The 19,324-nt window shown below is 35.3% G+C and overlaps 1 protein-coding gene across 5 annotated transcripts in view; it reads right to left on the bottom strand.

Moving 5' to 3' along the window:
• The window catches only part of bcorl1 (BCL6 corepressor-like 1), a 38,569-nt gene that overhangs the window by 5,554 nt on the left and 13,691 nt on the right, over nt 1–19,324 (bottom strand). For 3 of the 5 annotated variants that reach the window (XM_056472152.1, XM_056472153.1, XM_056472151.1), the window contains exons 4-8: nt 16,467–16,605; nt 12,405–12,845; nt 7,966–8,177; nt 3,722–3,991; nt 1,476–1,642 (exon numbers count right to left, since the gene is read on the bottom strand). In XM_056472152.1, the coding sequence (XP_056328127.1) occupies nt 1,476–1,642; nt 3,722–3,991; nt 7,966–8,177; nt 12,405–12,845; nt 16,467–16,605 (1,229 nt within the window). The remainder of the gene's footprint in view (nt 1–1,475; nt 1,643–3,721; nt 3,992–7,965; nt 8,178–12,404; nt 12,846–16,466; nt 16,606–19,324) is intronic. The other 2 variants (XM_056472155.1, XM_056472154.1) reach the window with 2 other exon arrangements.

The raw sequence follows: 19,324 nt of genomic DNA, 5'->3' as shown, positions 1-19,324 counted from the left end.
ATTCACTTGAATGGCACTATTTTCCTTCAATCTGTAGTCACTACTTTAGATAATCACCGTAGACCAGAACAAAAAATAAAGTAGAACAATCAGTCCTGTGATTCTTATTGCAACAAGTCTCTGTTCTTCCTGCTTTGGCCAGCCAGTGGGTGAAACCAAGAGAATCATCTGCCGAAAGCCTCGTTCACATTACGAGCAGCGACTCACAGTGGCAAAACAACAAGCGACTGTTCATTTCAACGAAGAGTAAGCGACTTCCAGCGGCCACCCTTTACGCAAGCAACAGCAACCGTTGGCGACCAGGTGGGCGTGTCGAGAACTTTGCAAATGAAGAGCGACTTTCTTGAGCCAATAGAAGCACCAGTAGAGCTCACATGATTCTCTCTCAGGTTCTGCAGAGGCCGGTTGTATTCTCTGTGATGTAGACCTACACAGACCTGCATTTGCAGCAGGCCGCCACTCAGAGCGACAGGCAGCTACAAAGTCGCTGCCACAGTGAATGGGGCAGAATTCTTCCAAACACCTGTTCTCTCCTCTATAAAGCACCGGCAATGTTGGCATGTGGTTATCGCTTGCTCTCTGTTACTTTGTTCTTGTTTTGTTTAGTTGGTTTCTAGCTTTAGTTTTGGTTAACAGTTGATTTTGGTTAGTCTAAGTTTGAGCATTTGATTATATTGAAATTCTTATTTGTTTCTTCTTTTTTATGTTTAAATAAATGCTTTTTCCATCGGCACCAAACCACATGTTTATGTCCTCCTTTAATTTGTCATGGCTTTTGAGCAAGTTGTGACAAATATGGGGGTTCGTCCGGGATGGGGACACTGTCCAATCAAATTACACAGACTGTTTATAGACTGCATGTCACTGATGAAAGATGACGAACGCCTAATGTATGATGACTGAAATCACCAAAGACCTAAAACGATCACTAAATGCACTACAGAACGTTACGTTTTCACATACATGCACAAATTACATGTAAACACATCAACTCACTACCCTTGAGTACTTTTAAAAAAAGGGTTACTTTTTTACTCATACTTTGAGTAATGTTTACAACAGGTACTTTTACTCTACTTGCACTACAATTTTGGGTAAGTAATGGTACTTTTAGTGGATTATGATTTTTCAGTACTATTTCCACTACTGCAGATAGGCTGGAGTGATGAAAAAAGACATGGCAAAGCTCTTACAGCAAACAGTAGGAGGAAAAACGGTTTTATAAGGTAATTGGACAAAGTTTGTTGGACACATTGTCGCTGTGGGCGGACAAACATAATCTTATTTTAAACAGATTTTGGGAGATCTATTCTTAGAATCAGAATCTAATGTGGCCCATTAGCTACTGACCACAAAACTGCCGTTATACAATTTAAAAAAAGCAGTAGCCCAAAGCTGTCTGTGGGGACGACTAACTTTTTTTTTTTTACAATTAATTCCAGGTAATAAATGAATTGGTGTAAGCTGCTGCTCACCGTGTGCCGTCCTGTGCGCTGCAGTTGACATCTGCCCCATGCTTCAGCAACACCTGTACAATGTGTGTCCAGCCACGTGCACAGGCCTCATGCAGCGCTGTGTAACCCGCATTGTCTCGACGGTTCACCTCTCGCACATCCTTTTCCAAGCAGTACAAAACCACATCCTGAAAACAAACATTTAGATGAATGATAATCAATGGAACCAGATTACTAACACCAATGTGAAAAGCAATTAAAACGAACATGGGGTGTGATATCATCTATGATAATGTTGTAATTGTTGTTGTAACAATTTAATAACTGACATTATTGAATGTCACTCATTTACATTTACTTGTTTAGCAGACACTTTTATCCAAAGCGACTTACAAGTGAGAATAAAAGAAGTGCTTCAAATCATCAGAGAGTTGCAGTATATAAATGCTATGACATGCGAAGTCTTAGTTTTTATTTTCATAAAACTCATTTTGCCAAAAATAAATCGGTCTTCTTTTATTTTGCTAATGATTATAGTTCAGAGCAGAAAATTCATGCGTCTCAGAGGAAGAGGAAGAGTGCAAAATTTAATTACTGAATCACACACAAGACTTTAATCCTTGTTATCAAAAAACATTTATTTTTATTTATCTATTTTAGTTTTTCATTTTTTGGTCAGTATCAGACATCACTACTTGTATTTTTGGGTCATTAACTAAATTCTGAATAAATAAACTTTAATCATAAAAATGTCAAATTAACATCTTTCATATAAGATTCAACATAAAATTCTAACATATACACTTACCGGCCACTTTATTAGGCATACCTGTCCAACTGCCCGTTAACACAAATTAGCCAATCACATGGCAGCAACTCAATGCATTTATGCATGTAGACATGGTCAAGACGATCTGCTGCAGTTCAAAGCAAGCATCATAATGCATAATAAAGGTGATTTAAGTAACTATGAATGTGGTACGTTTGTTGGTGCCAGACAGGCTGGTCTGAGTATTTCAGAAACTGCTGATCTACTGGGATTTTCCCACAAAATCATCTCTAGGGTTTACAGAGAATGGTCTGAAAAAGAGAAAATATCCAGTGAGCGGCAGTTATGTGGGCGCAAATGACTTGTTGATGCCAGAGGTCAGAGGAGAATGGCCAGACTGGTTTGAGCTGATCGAAAGGCAACATTAACTCAAATAACCACTCGTTACAACCAAGGTATGCAGAAGAGCATCTCTGAACACACAACACGTCCAACCTTGAGGCGGAGGGAGACCAGCAGCAGAAGACCACACCTGGTGCCACTCCTGTCAGCTAAGAACAGGAAACTGAGGCTACAATTCACACAGGCTCACCAAAATTGGACAATAGAAGATTGGAAAAACGTTGCCTGGTCTGATGAGTCTCCATTTCTGCTACCACATTCGAATGGTAGGGTCTGAATTTGGCATCAACAACATGAAAGCATGGATCCATCCTGCCTTGTATCAATGGTTCAGGCTGGTGGTGGTGGTGTAATGGTGTGGGGGATATTTTCTTTGCACACTTTAGGCCCATTTGTACCAATTGAGCATCGTATCAATAACACAGCCTCCCTGAGTATTTTTGCTGACCATGTCCATCCCTTTATGACCAGTGTACCTATCTTCTGATGGCTACTTTCAGCAGGATAACACGCCATGTCATAAAGCGCGAATCATCTCAGACTGGTTTCTAGAACTTCACTGTACTCAAATGGCCTCCACAGTCACCATAACTCAATCCAATAGAGCACCTTTTGGATGTGGTGGAACAGGAGATTTGCATCAGGCATGTGCAGCCGATAAATGTCAATATGGACCAAATCTCTGAGGAATATTTCCAGTTCCTTGTTGAATCTGTGCCATGAAAGATTAAAGCAGTTCTGAAGGCAAAAGAGAGTTCAACCTGATACTAGGAAGGTGTACCTAATAAAGTTGCCGGTGAGTGTGTGTATATATTTTCTATAATCAGAGAACCATCAATATTCAGATTTGTCATTACTTATATAACTTTAAAAAACCAGGGGGTACTTAAAGTATATATAAATTTAGAAATTAAACAACCTCAAGCCAGGACTTGTTGAAGCACTCTGCCATAAACTTTTTCTATTAATAACTTAATTTATAAATCTTTTAATAATGAAATCCCCCTAAATATACTTGATAAATTGTCTTGATTTTTTGTACATTTACTACAGATATAAAAATGCTTAAGAAATAACAGCAACCATTGGAGTTTACCTGGTACCCTAATCTAGCAGCTCTCTGTAACAGCGTCTCGCCTGCATTCTTATTGACAATCAGTCGACGGACTTCTGGAGGCACTGGACGGCTTGGAGTGGATTCAGGGATTCCCGATTTCCCAGCTGTTCCTTTTTTGCCTGACAGTGGTGAGTGTGGCGGATTGGGAGAAACGCAAAGTGGAGTTGGGGTTTTCTTGGTGGATGGACCATCCTCATCTGGCACGAGGGGGCCTGTGCGTTTGCCCAAACTGCCTTTCTTAGTCTTGAGCTGAAAAAAAAATATAGCGACACAAAAAGAGAATCATGTATGAACAGTGATGGGAATAATGGCGTTATAAATAATCAGTGATCATTTTTTTCAGTAACTAGTAATTAAATAAATTCCTGTACATTTTTAGACTTATTTGTTAGCCATTTTTGGTAAATATTAAAATTTCTAAACCATTTATTATGTAATATTCTTCCATTATAGAAATGATAATATTTACCACAGAATATTAAACTTGATAGATGCATCTCAAATTGTCCCACAGCATCATTAATATAGTATGGAATGTTTTATAATAATAATTCATTGAATTTAGTGTCCATTTTATTCAACATACAATGTATGCATGTTGTGTAATTGTAATTTAAGTAATTAATTTAGGTCTTATATACTGTATTTCTTTAAGTAACGTGCCCCTATTGTACACTATGTATGAGAGATGTTACATTGAGGTAAGGGCAACTGTTACATGTGTCCCGCCTAAATTAAAAAAAACAAACAGCTGTTGTGAGTAAGCTTGTTGCAGTGAAATGCCACTAGGGGGAAGCATAAGACTAATTGAAAAGCGTATGACAGTTTAGCTCTAGTTTAGCTCTTTTAGTTGTCTGAAAGTTTGAAAAGATATTTGTGCTCAGGCTTCTGCCAGTATTATCACAACAGTATTATCACAATGTTGACCTAAGGTGTGAAGAAAAAATACATCCTAACATGTATAACAACCAAAAAATAGTGTATTCCTAAATTGCCAAAACTAAAATGAAAAAAGTATGATAAAGAGGTACCACTTTACAATAGTCTCATTAGTAAATGCATTAAAACCAACAGCTAGAAATAACTATACTATTTATATATGTTGAAGTGAATTAATATACAGTTGAAGTAAAAACTATTAGCCCTGCAGTGATTTTTTCTTTTGTATTTTTTTTATATTTTCCAAATCATGTTAAACAGAGCAGGGCAATTTTCACAGTATTTCCAATAATATTTTTTCTTCTGGAGAAAATGTTATTTGGGTTTTTTTTTTCCGGCTAGAATAAAAGCAATTTTTAATTTTTTTGAAACCATTTTAAGTCAATATTATTAGCTCCCTTAAGCAGTATACATTTTTTGATTGTCTACAGAACAAACCAGTGTTATACAATGACTTGCCTAATTACACTAATTTGCCTAGTTAAACAAATTAATGTAGCTAAGCCTTTAAATGCCACTTTAAGCTGAATACTAGTATCCTGAAAATTATCTAGTCAAATATTAAGTACTGTCATCATTGCAAATATGAAAGAAATCAGTTATTAGAAATTGTTAAAACACTATTATGTTTAGAAATGTGTTTAAAAAATCTTTCTGTTATAAAGAAATAAGAGAAAACATATACAGGGTGTCTAAAAAGTCTCTAAAGGTCTAATAATGCTGACTTCAACTGTATTTATGTATAGGGATGCACAATATATCGTTTCAGCATCGATATTGCAATGCGCATATGTGCAATAGTCATATTACAAGATATGCAATGCTGATATAGTCGTCCAAGAGCTACAGAACACATGTGATTTGTAGAGTCACTGCTTAGTTTATATATATATTAGACTGAAGGTTTAAAATTTGCATGTGTTTTTATGTCCTGTGAAAGAGTTTAAAACATTTGAGAGCAAAAAATAAATAAAAATAAATTAAATAAAAAGGTTGGAGGTGTGACAACGATTTATTTTATTTTATTGAATTATTTATACAGAATCAATAAGATTTATGCAAAAAAAAAAAAAGGTTTCTAGTCCAAATATCTTCATTTCAAATCGAAAACATCATTATTTTACTTTCCACACTGGCAGATAATTTTGTTTGTTTTAAGGAAAAACTATTAATTTTGACTTGTAAGGTAAAAACGAACAATATTTTTAAAGAATTTTTAAGAATTTGTAGATATTTGGATTAAAAACAAGACGATATTTTTTGCATTGTGATTACTTATTTTTCTTTCCCAGAAAACTGCCAAATGGTGCTATTCAAACCATCTTGTAAAACGGTTTTGATATCACAATCTTTATCGCAGAAAAATAAAATATCGCAATATCAGTTTCTTTTTTCAACATTGTGCAGCCCGAATATATATAACAGCATTATTGAGTTATTAGGTATTAACTAAGAAATTAACATCACCTAAGACTGTTTCGTTAAAATAACTGATGATAACGAAGGAACCTTACTGTAGAGCATAGGTCTCAAACTCAGTTCCAACTAATTAAGGTGTTCATGACTCTTTTGAACACCTCGATTATTTGTATCAGCTGTGTTTGATTAGGGTTCGAGCAAAACTGTGCAGAGCTGCAGCCCTCCAGGAATTAAGTTTGAGACCTATTCTGTAGAGAGTTAACAAATAAAAAGCTTATTAATATTCACAGAATTTTCAAATCTCGTAGCCGAGACTAAAGCTGTGGTCACACTACACTTTTCTCCCCATAGACTTACAAATGCGTCAGACCGGAAAACGCAAGGTCGTGCGGCAAATTTTGCAGTTCACTGCGTTGGAAAGTTCAAGCTTGGTGAACTCTGACCTGCGAAATGGCATCACATGATTGCGTGAGACCAATCAAAGATCAAAACATGACCTCTCTGAATAGAAATTTAAAACGCTCGCTTTTTAAAATAATGATTCATCTTGTTTAATCCCGCCCCTTTTCGCAGCGCCGTATGACAGAATTTCTCAAGCTTTTTTCTTGGTAGCACCGGTGCTCCTAACCTCAAAAATTTTGTTGCACCCACCAAAAATTATGAGCACAGTTACTACACATTTTTATTAACAGATTTATTGCATTTGAAATCGACACTAATCAAAACTAACAAAAATTTTGTTTAAATCTGCATGCGATCCCCCGCCCTGCACACACTGCTTGACGTGAATGAGATGAACTGAGTTAACGATAATAACTGTTGTTCTCACGGGTGCTGTCTGACATTGCACTGACGCTATACGTCATCTTAATAGCATTAACAGTCTTTTTATGAGCTGCAATATTAATTTCATCTCAGTGAATGCATACTCTTTAGCGATGGGGAACGCGGTGCCAGTCGCAAGACTGACAGCATCGTGACGATTAAATGAAGGATTAAATAGAACATCTCGTGCTTAAAATGTGTAGATGTGGCAAACACTGTTACCTGAAAACTCCATCCCACCGGCTTTACGGTGAATGCTTTAGTCATTTTCATAGCCTTTCATAGCATTTTAACCACTGGAAGTCTTTTATCCACTCTTCGAAAAGTGTAAATGCTGGATTAACATTCACCACATGATCACTAATCAGATGTGCCATTATTTGTAACTTTAGGTTGTTTCTAAATCAAAACCTGTCAGTGTTGTTTTCATTCACATCTTCAGCGCTTTACATTTTCGCGGCTGTAGCTCACTGTCATCAGAACTAAGTAATTGACTGATTGAGATGATTTTAACCAATACATTTGCTTTAGGTTCTAGCGCAGTGGGCCAATAAGAAGAGCTTGAAGGCGGGGCAACCATTGTGGTCTTTGTTTACTGCAGCAAGTTAGCATGTCAACAGTTTTAAACCATTTCTAAGCACTGCGTTTGGCGTTTTAGGTGCAAAGATGCATAATGCGCGAATGTCTCCTAAATTTGCGTATGTGGTGAACATTTTGCTATGGAAGCTGGTCGCACGACAACAATTTTATGCACTCGCACAAATGCTCCCAAATATATTTGAGGTTGCATAGATAAAAATTCAGGCGCATATGCGACCAAAACGGTTGCAATTTCGAGCCCTGTTGGAAAATAAATGACCTATTAGGTCTTCAAGCATTTGTTGCTGTGATGAACAACTACTTCCAGTACAACAACCTAAATATTTTTAAAAACTCTAAAAGTTTAATTAATAATAATTATTCGCGTTATTTTGAAGTGCATGTTCAATTGTCACTATCATTATTTGTATCATTACTGAATATCATCCACTTGTGCTGACCTTTTTCTGCTCGTCTGTGTCACATAAGTGTTTGCTTTTGAACTTCCTTTTCCCTGCGGGTTTGTCTGTGTTTGGATGTGTTGCAGGAGGGCTGTCTTGTGGTCGTGTTGATCCTGAACGGGTGAAGAGTGTCCGCCTAGGACTGACGTCGGGACTGGGCACTTCGCCGGTCAGCGTGGCACTGAGACACGGGTACACACCTGTCTTCTCATCTGCAATGGTGAAGACCGACATTAAAACACAAACCTTTTTATTACATCATTTGTTAAAAATAAATCAATATAAATATGGATAGACTGGCGTGACAATGGATGACTTATTTTTGGTCAAAAATAAACTTCTAAATAACCAAGGCATGACTATGTACTGTACACAACTGTGCAAAAGTTTGGGAATAGCAACAGTTTTTAAAACAAGTCACTTCTGCTCAATACAGCTGCATTTATGATACATGCGCTAATACATGCTAGGGTTGCACTGCACGGTTTACCGGTACTATGGTAGTATCGGGATACAGTGGCTCCGAAATATTGGCGGTGCCACTGTAGTTTGTAAACAGCAGTATCGTCATTAACGGTCTATCTACAATAGATAATGTTGCATGTTAACAAGTCACGAAAATGCTCACACGTTTGTGCAACAATAGACCATTTTTTTTAATAGTCTGTGGAGCCCTTTAAGGTTGCAAGTTTTCTAATGTTTTCTGACATGTCAAATGCACACCTGAATCTGTTCATTTCTGTTCCTGTTAATTTCTGTTCTTTCTGTTCACCACAACAATCTCTTAAAGATCGACTCACAAAGTGAAATTTTGAATTACTTTGGATTGTTACCTGATAAGACTGAATAAAAAAATAGATGAAAATCCCAAATCAGCAACAAGAAACATTGCAACAATTTTTGACTAGGCATGGGCCGGTATAAGATTCTGACGATATGATAACCCAATTTCACGGTTTGACGGTATTGTGTTTACTGCTCTAAAATATATTCTTTTTAAATGTCTGGGTAAAACCATTTTCCCCTTTGAACACAATATATTTTATTGTTGAGAAACATTTAAAATATTTTGGAGCAGTAAATATGTAAAGCTAAATAATTCAAATCAATCTTTGGCTTCTGCTGTCTTCATTAGTTTCTAAAACACAGATTTCTTTACAATTTAAAATTGCATCTTTGGATATCTTTTTTGCTGGAGATAGTTTTCCTAAAGCTAAAAAAAAAAGTAAATTAAAAAGTCTTACACATACACAGTTGAAGTCAGAATTATTAGCCCCCCTTTGATTTTTTTTCTTTTTTAATTATCTTCTAAATGATGTTTAACAGAGCAAGGAAATTTTCACAGTATGTCTGACAATATTTTTTCTTCTGGAGAAAGTCTTATTTGTTTTATTTTAGCTAGAATAAAAGCAGTTTCTAATTTTTTATGAACCATTTTAAGGCCAAAATTATTAGACCCTTTAAGCTAATTTTTTTTCAATAGTCTACAGAACAAACCATCGTTATACAATAACTTGCCTAATTACCCTAACCTGCCTAGTTAACCTAATTAACCTAGTTAAGCCTTTAAATGTCACTTTAAGCTGTATAGAAATGTCTTAAAATATCTAGTCAAATATTATGTACCGTCATTATGGCAAAGATAAAATAAATCAGTTATTAGAAATGAGTTATTAAAACTATTATGTTTAGAAATGTGTTGAACAGATCTTCTTTCCGTTAAACAGATATTGGGGGAAAAAATAAACAGGGGGGCTAATAATTTTGACTTCAACTACCTTAGGAACGGTATAGCAGAAAATTTTGGTGGTTTTCAAACCGCGGTATACCTTGAGAACGGTTATCGTCCCATGCCTATTTTTGACCACTTCATATAGCCTAATTTTGTAGCAAATTTCATTCGGTATAATTTGTATCTTAATTTAATGTATTTTTGTTGGCCAGTTATCTACAAAATAAACAAAAAGAATGAATAAATTTTAGGTGAAGTGACGAGCAAAAAAATACTTTTTTCAATAATAAGAGAATTATGAATTAAATTCAAGTAGACCTAATATAACATGTAAAATATAGAATTTCTGACAATTTTATTTATAATTTGAGTTATAAATTACAGTATCGCAATACAATTTGGTATCGTGATACTCCAGCTGGTATAGTATCGTAAGATGAATTAATGGTATCATGACAACCCTAATACATGCAATTAAAGGTGCAGTAGGTGATTGTCATCAGAAACATTTTTTGTTTCCAATTGTTCCACAATCCACTAGTAATGATTAAAGTAAATGATTTAAAAGTATTTATATGTATTTTTATATTCTGGGTAAGGCATAAAACTACAAAATGTTCGTCCAATTGAAATTTGTGGGGCTGACAATTGCCATAATTATGATAAGTAGTCCAAACTGTCTCTCAACAAATGTAGATTTGTTCGCGCAGATCCATGCACACGCGCTACATTCACCTGTACGAGAGAGAATGTTGAATGTGAAAAACAAATGCTGAATCAAAACTTTTTATGTTTTGATGACACCATGGCTGAAGTATTTCTTTTAGATAGGAAATGTTCTGTTTTAAAACTATTTTAGTCACGCAAAGCTGGTGTAGATTCTGTTGTATTACGAATGGGTTATATGCACAGAAGTGTTGTTTAGCCACTGAAATCTTCTGCCGAACTATTAATGTGACTATTTTCAATTTCATAAGGAATCTTTTACCGCATATAATGTAGATTTTTATTTAGTTTAACAACAAAACACAAGTTAATAGCGCTATTACGCCTATCCGGCTTCACTGAGGTGAAGTTGGTTTTATATTTACATTGATTCGATTTTGAACAATGACAACCTGTGACGCGCTCTCTATATTATTTGCCATGCTACTCTGAATATTTGATCTGAAATAGCATGTAAGTATGGCTGAGTAGCAAGTGTAGTTCCTGTCAGCCGCTGGCCAACCACTAAGCATACAGTAGTCACTTTAGGACAAAGTGCGTGAGAGAGTGGGACCAGCGATCCTTGCATGCATGAAATATTGCACATTATGACAAGTTTTGTTAGCTACACAACCTAAAACGTGCTAGATATAACACAGTTTTTCATTCAGAATTATAATATTATAAAGTACTATAAAGTTTTCTAACTGGCGAATGACATGATCTAGTGGGTCTCTGTCATCTTTAATATATGCCCTCCTGATTTCAAGAGTCGTGGCTTTGGACACCAGGGATATTATGTTTCAAAGATATTATGCTTATCGGGTAACATTTAGGCAGATTACCTACTGCACCTTTAAAAATAATACTATTCAATTTAAATGTTCTGTTCTCTATGTAAAAATATTTTAAAATGTAAGTTATTCCTAAGATTCAAGAAATATTCAGTATTACTACTTCAATTTTCAGTGTCACGTCACACTTAAGAATCATTCTAATGATTCAAATGAAATAACCTGATTATTTGCTGCTATATTATTATTGATCATTAATAGTAATGGTTATTAATTTCTGCTTCATATTTTGTGGAATCTGTGATACCTTATACTTTTAAGGATTTTCTGAGGAATAGAAAGTCCAAAATAACAATTTATTTTAAAATCTTTTGTAACATTATTAAGCTTTGCTGTGATTTAGATCGATTTAACGTGATTTAATATATTTTTAAAACTTGTAGATTGTAAAACATCAAAGTTTAGATTAAAATATGAAGCAGCACAACTCTTTTTAATTCCGATAATAATGAGAACTGTTTCCTGTGCAGTAAATCAGCATTTAGAAAGATTCATAAGATTACATGAAACCAATGATTATTATATGAAATTATGCTGAAAATTCAGCTTTAAAATCACAGGAATACATTATAAAACATATTAAGATTGAAAAGTTATTTAAACTTAAATAATATTTCACAATAGTGACTGTTTTTGTTATTTTTTAAACAAATAAATACAGCGTTGGTGAGCAGAAGAGACATCTTTCAAAAATATTTTAAAATATTACGTGTTGTTATTATTATTATTATTATTATTATTATTATATTCCTTAAATTATTATTTTAAACCTCTGAATAATAGTATATACCTAATTCGAAATAAAACTACATTTCCTACTGCAGAGGACATACACAAACATAATATGGCCTTCAGACCATCGGTAACATGCACAACATCCAGAAACTGGACACTCCTATTTTTGTAAACACTACACAGATCCTATTACCAGTGTGTGAAATTCATCCTCCGCTAAAAAAAAAAACACTGTTATATTTTTGTGTTTTTTTTAAGTCTAAATTGTGCCAGATATTGCTCCCAAACAGGACAACCATTAAACATTTATTTTAATTACACTAGTCTTAACAACAGCCCAAAGACTAAATATCAAATCAAAGACAGAATGACGTCCTCAGCAAAATGTTCAAGCCTCAGACATCTTTACTCACTCGTGGCCTCACCATCTTCCACGCCCAGCTTCTCCTCCTCTCCATCTGCCACCTTATCCTTCTCGGTGATGTATTCCCCGTTCTGATATTTACGATTCTTGCAGCGTTTCCTTTTCTTTATTGAAGAGGTGTCTCCACCCTCTGTGGGCCTGTCCTTGTCCGCATCCACCTCCTCGGGCAGAGGATTGATTCGGGGCCTGCCGCGTGGCCGCCGCACTGGTACAGGCTGCGGGGTGGAAGGGGGATCGAGGGGGGGTGGAGTAGGTGGGGTGGCGAAGCTCCAGTCTCGGAGCAACGCTTCATCAGTCCGTCTGCGCCCTCGCCTGAGTCGCGGAGAGGCTTCCTCCTGGGAATCTGATTCCTTACTAGGCCAGCCTGGACTGCTGAGAGAGCCCGAGTCTCTGTCAACCTGAGGACTTCTGCATGGACTGCTTTCTGAATCTGAGAGAAACATTGAGGAATGATCTATAGGGAATACTTGGATATGACATAAGAAGCATCTTTTTGATGGGCTGATTCAACCAAAAAAGTTGCTCTTAATTTACTAACTCTCAGGCCATTCCAGATGTGAGACAAAAATCCCTAAATAACTGTAATATCACATAAATCATTTGTGAATAAAGCACCGTTTCCATCCAATGAGTCAAAGAGTACAAAATAGTCACCTATTGATCAACTGGAGCCAAATAAAAAAAAACAGCTAAAAATTTGCTGCATTAGAAGAAGCCACTGTGAGACTTTTTTTATTATATAATAAATTACTTGCGCCTCTGAAGACGAAACGCAATGAACATGCAGTGGCTTTTGGAGGAGAAAGAAGCTCTTTGGGAGCATTCTGGAGCTAATAATACCAAATAGGGCTGGGCGATTAATGAAAGTAATCGAAATTGTCGGCGCCAATAGCCTAATGGGTAGTGCGTTGACACATGGCACCGAGGTGCTCACGGCAACCAGAGTTGGATTCCCGGCTCGATAAAAAAAAATAAATAATCGAAATTGACATTCAAAATCTATAATTTGATCAAATTTTTGTCCATTACTGCGGTCCCATCGCCTCCATTTTTGTTATTACATGATCTCTTTTAACAAAATCACATGACTTTTCCAATGCACATACTGGAATTTATTTTGTAAATGTGTTTCCATCATGCACGCCTTTTCATATTGAATAAGATGTTTATCCTACTCAGTTGTGACCAGTTTTAAGCATATTTATTAATTATTCATAAGCATTTTTATGCAATATTACAAAATGTGCATGAAAATAGGTGGATCTAAAGGCTTTTGGAGGTGTGAAAAGCTTTTCGGGAGCATTCTGGAAGTAATAATACCAAACCACTTTGATGACAGACTTTGGCTGTGGGATTATAGAGTGACCAAAACAACATTTCAGGGCCACACAATATAGGGAAAAATTGACGTTGCAATATATATATTTTTTTCTGCGATACATACTGCGATATTGAGTAGAAATTTCACCAATTAAATTAAATGAATAGCTCTGGTTGGAAAGAATTTTTAAAAATAGGTTTTAATTAGATGATATTGTAGGAGAGTGATAAATACAATAGAGCAAAGACTCAAATGAAATAAGCCATAATTTATGGTTGTCTGGCAGTCTAGCAGTATTCAGGCACAAATTTAATAATCTAATGTAAAAATAACACTATTACTTAGTGTATCTTCATCGTATATGCACATAAATAAAATTTATATTTCTTAAAGTTACATTTCTTGTGCCTAACTTATTTAAAGTGGCTTGAAATGCTCAGTCACATGCCTTAAAAACACATGTAGATGATAAAGTAGCTGATAAATTGATGGTTAAAAATTGCAATAACACAAATAATGTATGTCTTGAACTGCGGTTCCTGTTCAACTAAAATATCATAATCCTGTGATGTGACTATTGCAAATACACACACTGCGACATCGATGCTAAAAACAATATATTGTGCAGCCCTATTTGAGATTCATTGCTTTGTATATTCCTGCGGTCCCATCACATCCATTTTTGTCATCACATGATCTCTTAAAACAAAATCACATGATTTTTCCAATGCACATACTGGAATTTACGTTGTAAATGTGTTTTAATCATAGTTTATGCACATTTTTCTTATCGAATAAAATGTTAATCCTACTCAGTTGTGACCAGTTTTTATGCACATTTTCAAAATTTATTCACATATTTTGATTTTTATGCAATATTATAAAATGTGCATAGAAGTAGGTGGATCTAAACATAGCTATTTTTGTCAGAAAAACATTACATTTTATTGCGGAAACTGTGGTCCTTTAAAATTCATCCCGGCAGGCACCAGACATCACATGGACGTAAAATTGACGTTGGACTCCAACGTCAGACTAACTTTGAATTTTGGTTGTATATGAAAATTGGCTTGACATCAGAACCCAACGTCAAGATGAATTTTAGTCAGTTCACGACACAACATAAAATCAACCAACTATAAACAGCTAATGTTAGCTTTTGGCATTGTATAGACGTCACATTGTGACATTAAAGTGACGTTGAACTTTAATTGGGTAATTACACAACATAAAACCAACCAAAGATAAACGTCTACTGATGTTAGACTTTGACGCTTTATGGATGTCATATCATGACGTTAAATTAGTTAATGCCACATCATGATGTAGTTAATGTCACAGCCTAAAACCAACCAAATATCAAAGCCAGGTGATGTCAGTATTAGACAACAAAATGACCATAATTTAGGTCACCTGACGTCGCAACCAAAATAAAACTAAAGATCAACATTATCTGCTGGGATGTAACACAAGTCAACAGCATCCAGATTTCAAAAATTCAAACAAACATATCTAAGCAAAAATAATATGCATTGCTTTTGATGGTGCATTGGGCAATCTGTGTTTGTAGGAAACTAACAATATTTACAACTACCTTTATCATTAATACACAGCCTCATCATATGATACTAAGAACAGACAGATGTTTTTCTTCATAAAACCTCAATTCATCATCAGGAGCCACATGTATTCATTTTGCTTTCCTTTAACGTTTTTTTGACCTTTAGAGTAGCTATTGGCTAGTAGTTATAACAGGTGACCATGGTTTGAGCTAAAAATCAATTACCCCCAAAAAGAGAACATCAAAAAATTTACTCATACTCTTAACTTAGTTTACCTTGTGAACCAGATTAGTGTATTTGTACTGTTCTTTTGAATTGTTGAAGGTGATCCAAATCACACATTAAGTGTACGATTCATTTAGCAATCAGACTTTACTAATTAGATTTAAACATTTCCTTTCCACTGACTATGTTTACATGGACATCAGTAATCAAATTATTTGCCTTAATCTGAATAAGACAATAATATGATAAAGGTGTTTACATGAGTTGCTTTTTGAATGTTCCTATCATGATCCCGTTTTACATGTACATGCACATAATTCAATTAACATTGCGTAACCCCGATATCCACATTTCCTCCAGAGTTTCATGTAATTTTGGGCGTTTCATTTTTCATTTGTCGACTTTACCTGCAGTTTGGCACTTTCACGTTCATTTAGGAACATTTCATTCATGCTCCCATGACAAAAAGATATTAAGAGGGTAGTTATAATGGAATGTGATACCCCATGCTGAATGAGGAAAAAAACATGTGTGTGTAGACTATCCTGTTGCAAAATGCGACGAAAATCCTGCAAGACGGTAATAGTTCGAGTTAAGGTGTTTACATGTCTGTACTGGACTTCAATAATGCGACTAAAATCGGCATACTCCACATGTCTTAATTCCATTTCTGTTTAGTTCAATTATGACTGATATTGTCAGATTAAGGTAATCAAAAATCGATGTTTAAAAGGTAGAATCTTAATCAGAGTATAGTCTTAATCGGATTCAAATCAGATTATTGGTGTCCATGTAAATGAACTCATTGTCACTTTTACCCATTGTAGAAAGACCTGCATGAATATATATATTTTTAACATAGAAGATAGGTTTGGACCGACATGAGGGTGAGTAAATGATGACCAACATGTCCTTTTTGGATGATCTATTACTGGCTCAGTACCTATTTTGTTTGAGTCGGTGTGCTCCACATTAGCCGGACAGCTTTTCCCTTTGCGAGTCTTTCCCCCTGCTTTGGGGCCTGGGCCTGTTCCATCTTTCAGTACACTTTTTCCCACTCCAGGCAACACATCTTTCTTCTGCTGAAATACAACATGTGTTGAACAAAATCATAACAGAACAGTTTGTCTTTCAATATTTGTAATTCAGATAAATGGCTATTTAAGTAAAGCAGTAATTTCACAGGAAAACCTAATTGTCTATTAAGCCATCAACGGCTCGTCGTCGTAATGCCATCATCTCTCACACCGAGGACTCACGCAGCTCATTTGCACAGCAGAACGCACGTCACTAGGCTACTTCCAAAATAATCTCACACGAACTATTTAAATTTCCCTCCAGAATTTACACAGATGTAGCCACATTGTGTAGCTCTAAATACTGGTTACATTTTTTTTAAATAATACTCCATGGAAGGCAATGTGGTCAAAAATAATACCCTGATTCTAAAAGGTGTTCTTTCCTTTTTATTTTTATCCCAATATCATTTACCATGTTCACAGAAGTAAATGGCTTCTACTAGGGCTGCTCGATTATGGGAAAAATCATAATCATAATCATGATTATTTTGATCATAATTGTAATCACGATTATTCAAAACGATTATCAGTTAAAGTCTAAATTATTCGCCCTCCTGTGAATTGTTTTTTTTAGAAATATTTCCCAAATGATGTTTAACAGAGCAATTTTTTACACTATTTCCTTTATATATTTATTTTTCTGGAGAAGGCTTATTTTTTTTATTTTGGCTAGAATAAAAGCAGTTTTTAATATTTTGAAACCTATTTTAATAGCTCAATATTATTAGCCCCCTTAAGCAATATATAGTTTTGATTGTCTGCAGAAGAAACTACTGTTATACAATTACTTGCCTAATTACACTAATTAAGCCTCTGAATGTCACTTTAAGTTGAAAACTAGTATCGTGAAAAAAAATATCTAGTAAAATATTATGTACTGTCATCATAGCAAAGATAAAAGAAATCAGCTATTAGAAATGAGTTATTAAATCTGTTATGTTTAAAAATGGGTTGAAAATAAATCTTTCCATTTAACAGAAATTGGGGGGAAAGGGTTGCTAATAATTACTTCAGGGCTAATTACTTCAACTGTATATATACAGTTACTTTCCTCCCTATAGATAAGGAAAGGGAAATAAATACAATAGAATAAAATTATTAAACAAACTGCTTTATGCATCTTCAATGTAAGAAAAAACTTTTAATTTTAGCCTCCTTTTTATATTTAAATATTAATAGAAACAGTCGGCAGCAGGAATATTGCGTGCTGTCATTTTAAGAGCAGTATGGTTTTGATGAATGGTTTCTTTTTTACGTGTCTTTTGATTCTCAAATTGTTTGTTTATTACACAAATGAGGGTTAATATGAATAATCACTAAACACTGCACTCTGGCTTTAGATGTGTGTGCTCTACTCGTCTCTGAGGCTGAGAGTGCGCACACACAACAGCATGCGCTCTTTCGTGTTTTTAAAAACATGAATGATTCGAATGTACATCAGTGAATGATGCGCATCCCGGACTGCAAAAGTTACATTACAGTACATGCTTTTAGTCATTTTCACATGGAACTGAGCTTTGCAGACAAGTGTGTAGACCTAGAAAGGGGACGGTATATGATGCAATAATCGTTTATCTCGATTAATGCTTTTTCATAATCGTTAGAAGCCAAAAATCGAGATCGAAACCGAATTTCCGATTAATTGCACAGCACTAGCTTCAACATAAATCACTTTTAGTTTCATTCATTTTCCTTCAGCTTAATTCCTTTTTTATCAGCGGTCACCCCAGCGGAATAAATCACCAACTATTCCAGCATATGTTTTATGTAGCAGATGCCCTTCCAGCTGCAACCCACTACTGGGAAACACCACTACGCCAATTTAGTTTATTCAATTCACCTATAGCGTATGTCTTTGGACTGTAAGGGAAACCGGAGCACCTGGAGAAAACCCACGCCAACACGGGGAAAACATGCAAACTCCATACAGAGATGCCAATTGATCCAGCTGGGACTCGAACCAGCGACCTTCTTGCTGTGAGGTGACATTACTTTCACTTTAGAACCCGATATGAACCATTATATCTCAGTAATTTCAGTAATTTTGTTTCCCATTAAAACACTTTCTGGAATATGTGTTTTATGAATTTACTGTCAAATTGGTGCTTAATAAAATTAATAAAACATCAACAACTGAGTCAATCTTAAAATTGCAAAGCACCGCATTTAATTCTTTTTTCAGGAAAGGTATATAAATTAAAACTGGTGAAACTATATATTGGTTGTTCTACTGACGTACCAAATTTTGGCCTCTGGAAATTGTCTAAAGACAAATGCGCATTGATGGATTTGGTATTCAGTGTTTGGACTCTCAGCAGTGAAAATTAACCCACACTGAACTGAACTAAACTTAAAGTCTGAAAACTGGACTCACACATTTTCAATTTACTACAATCTTCTGTTAAGCTGCTTTGACACAATCTACATTGTAAAAGCGCTATTGAAATAAAGATTAATTGAAATAATAATAAAAATCAGCAGAATTTCCTTAAGGCAGTGGTTCTCAATTCCGGTCCTCGGGCCTCCTGCCCTGCACATTTTTTATGTGTCCCTTATTTGACGCACAAAGATAAGTTCATGGATCTGTCTTAACGAGCTGATGATCTGATTAAGGTGTGTTAAGCAATAATGACATACAAAATGTGCAGAGCAGGGGGGCCCAAGGACTGGAATTGAGAACCACTGGCTTAAGCCATAAGCTGCCCAAATGGCACACTATACA

Source organism: Danio aesculapii, chromosome 14 (assembly GCF_903798145.1).
Source record: "Danio aesculapii chromosome 14, fDanAes4.1, whole genome shotgun sequence".
Classification (NCBI taxonomy): Eukaryota; Metazoa; Chordata; class Actinopteri; order Cypriniformes; family Danionidae; genus Danio; species Danio aesculapii.
The sequence above is the reverse complement of the archived record's forward strand: the minus strand, read 5'-3'. Positions and strand labels throughout refer to the sequence as shown.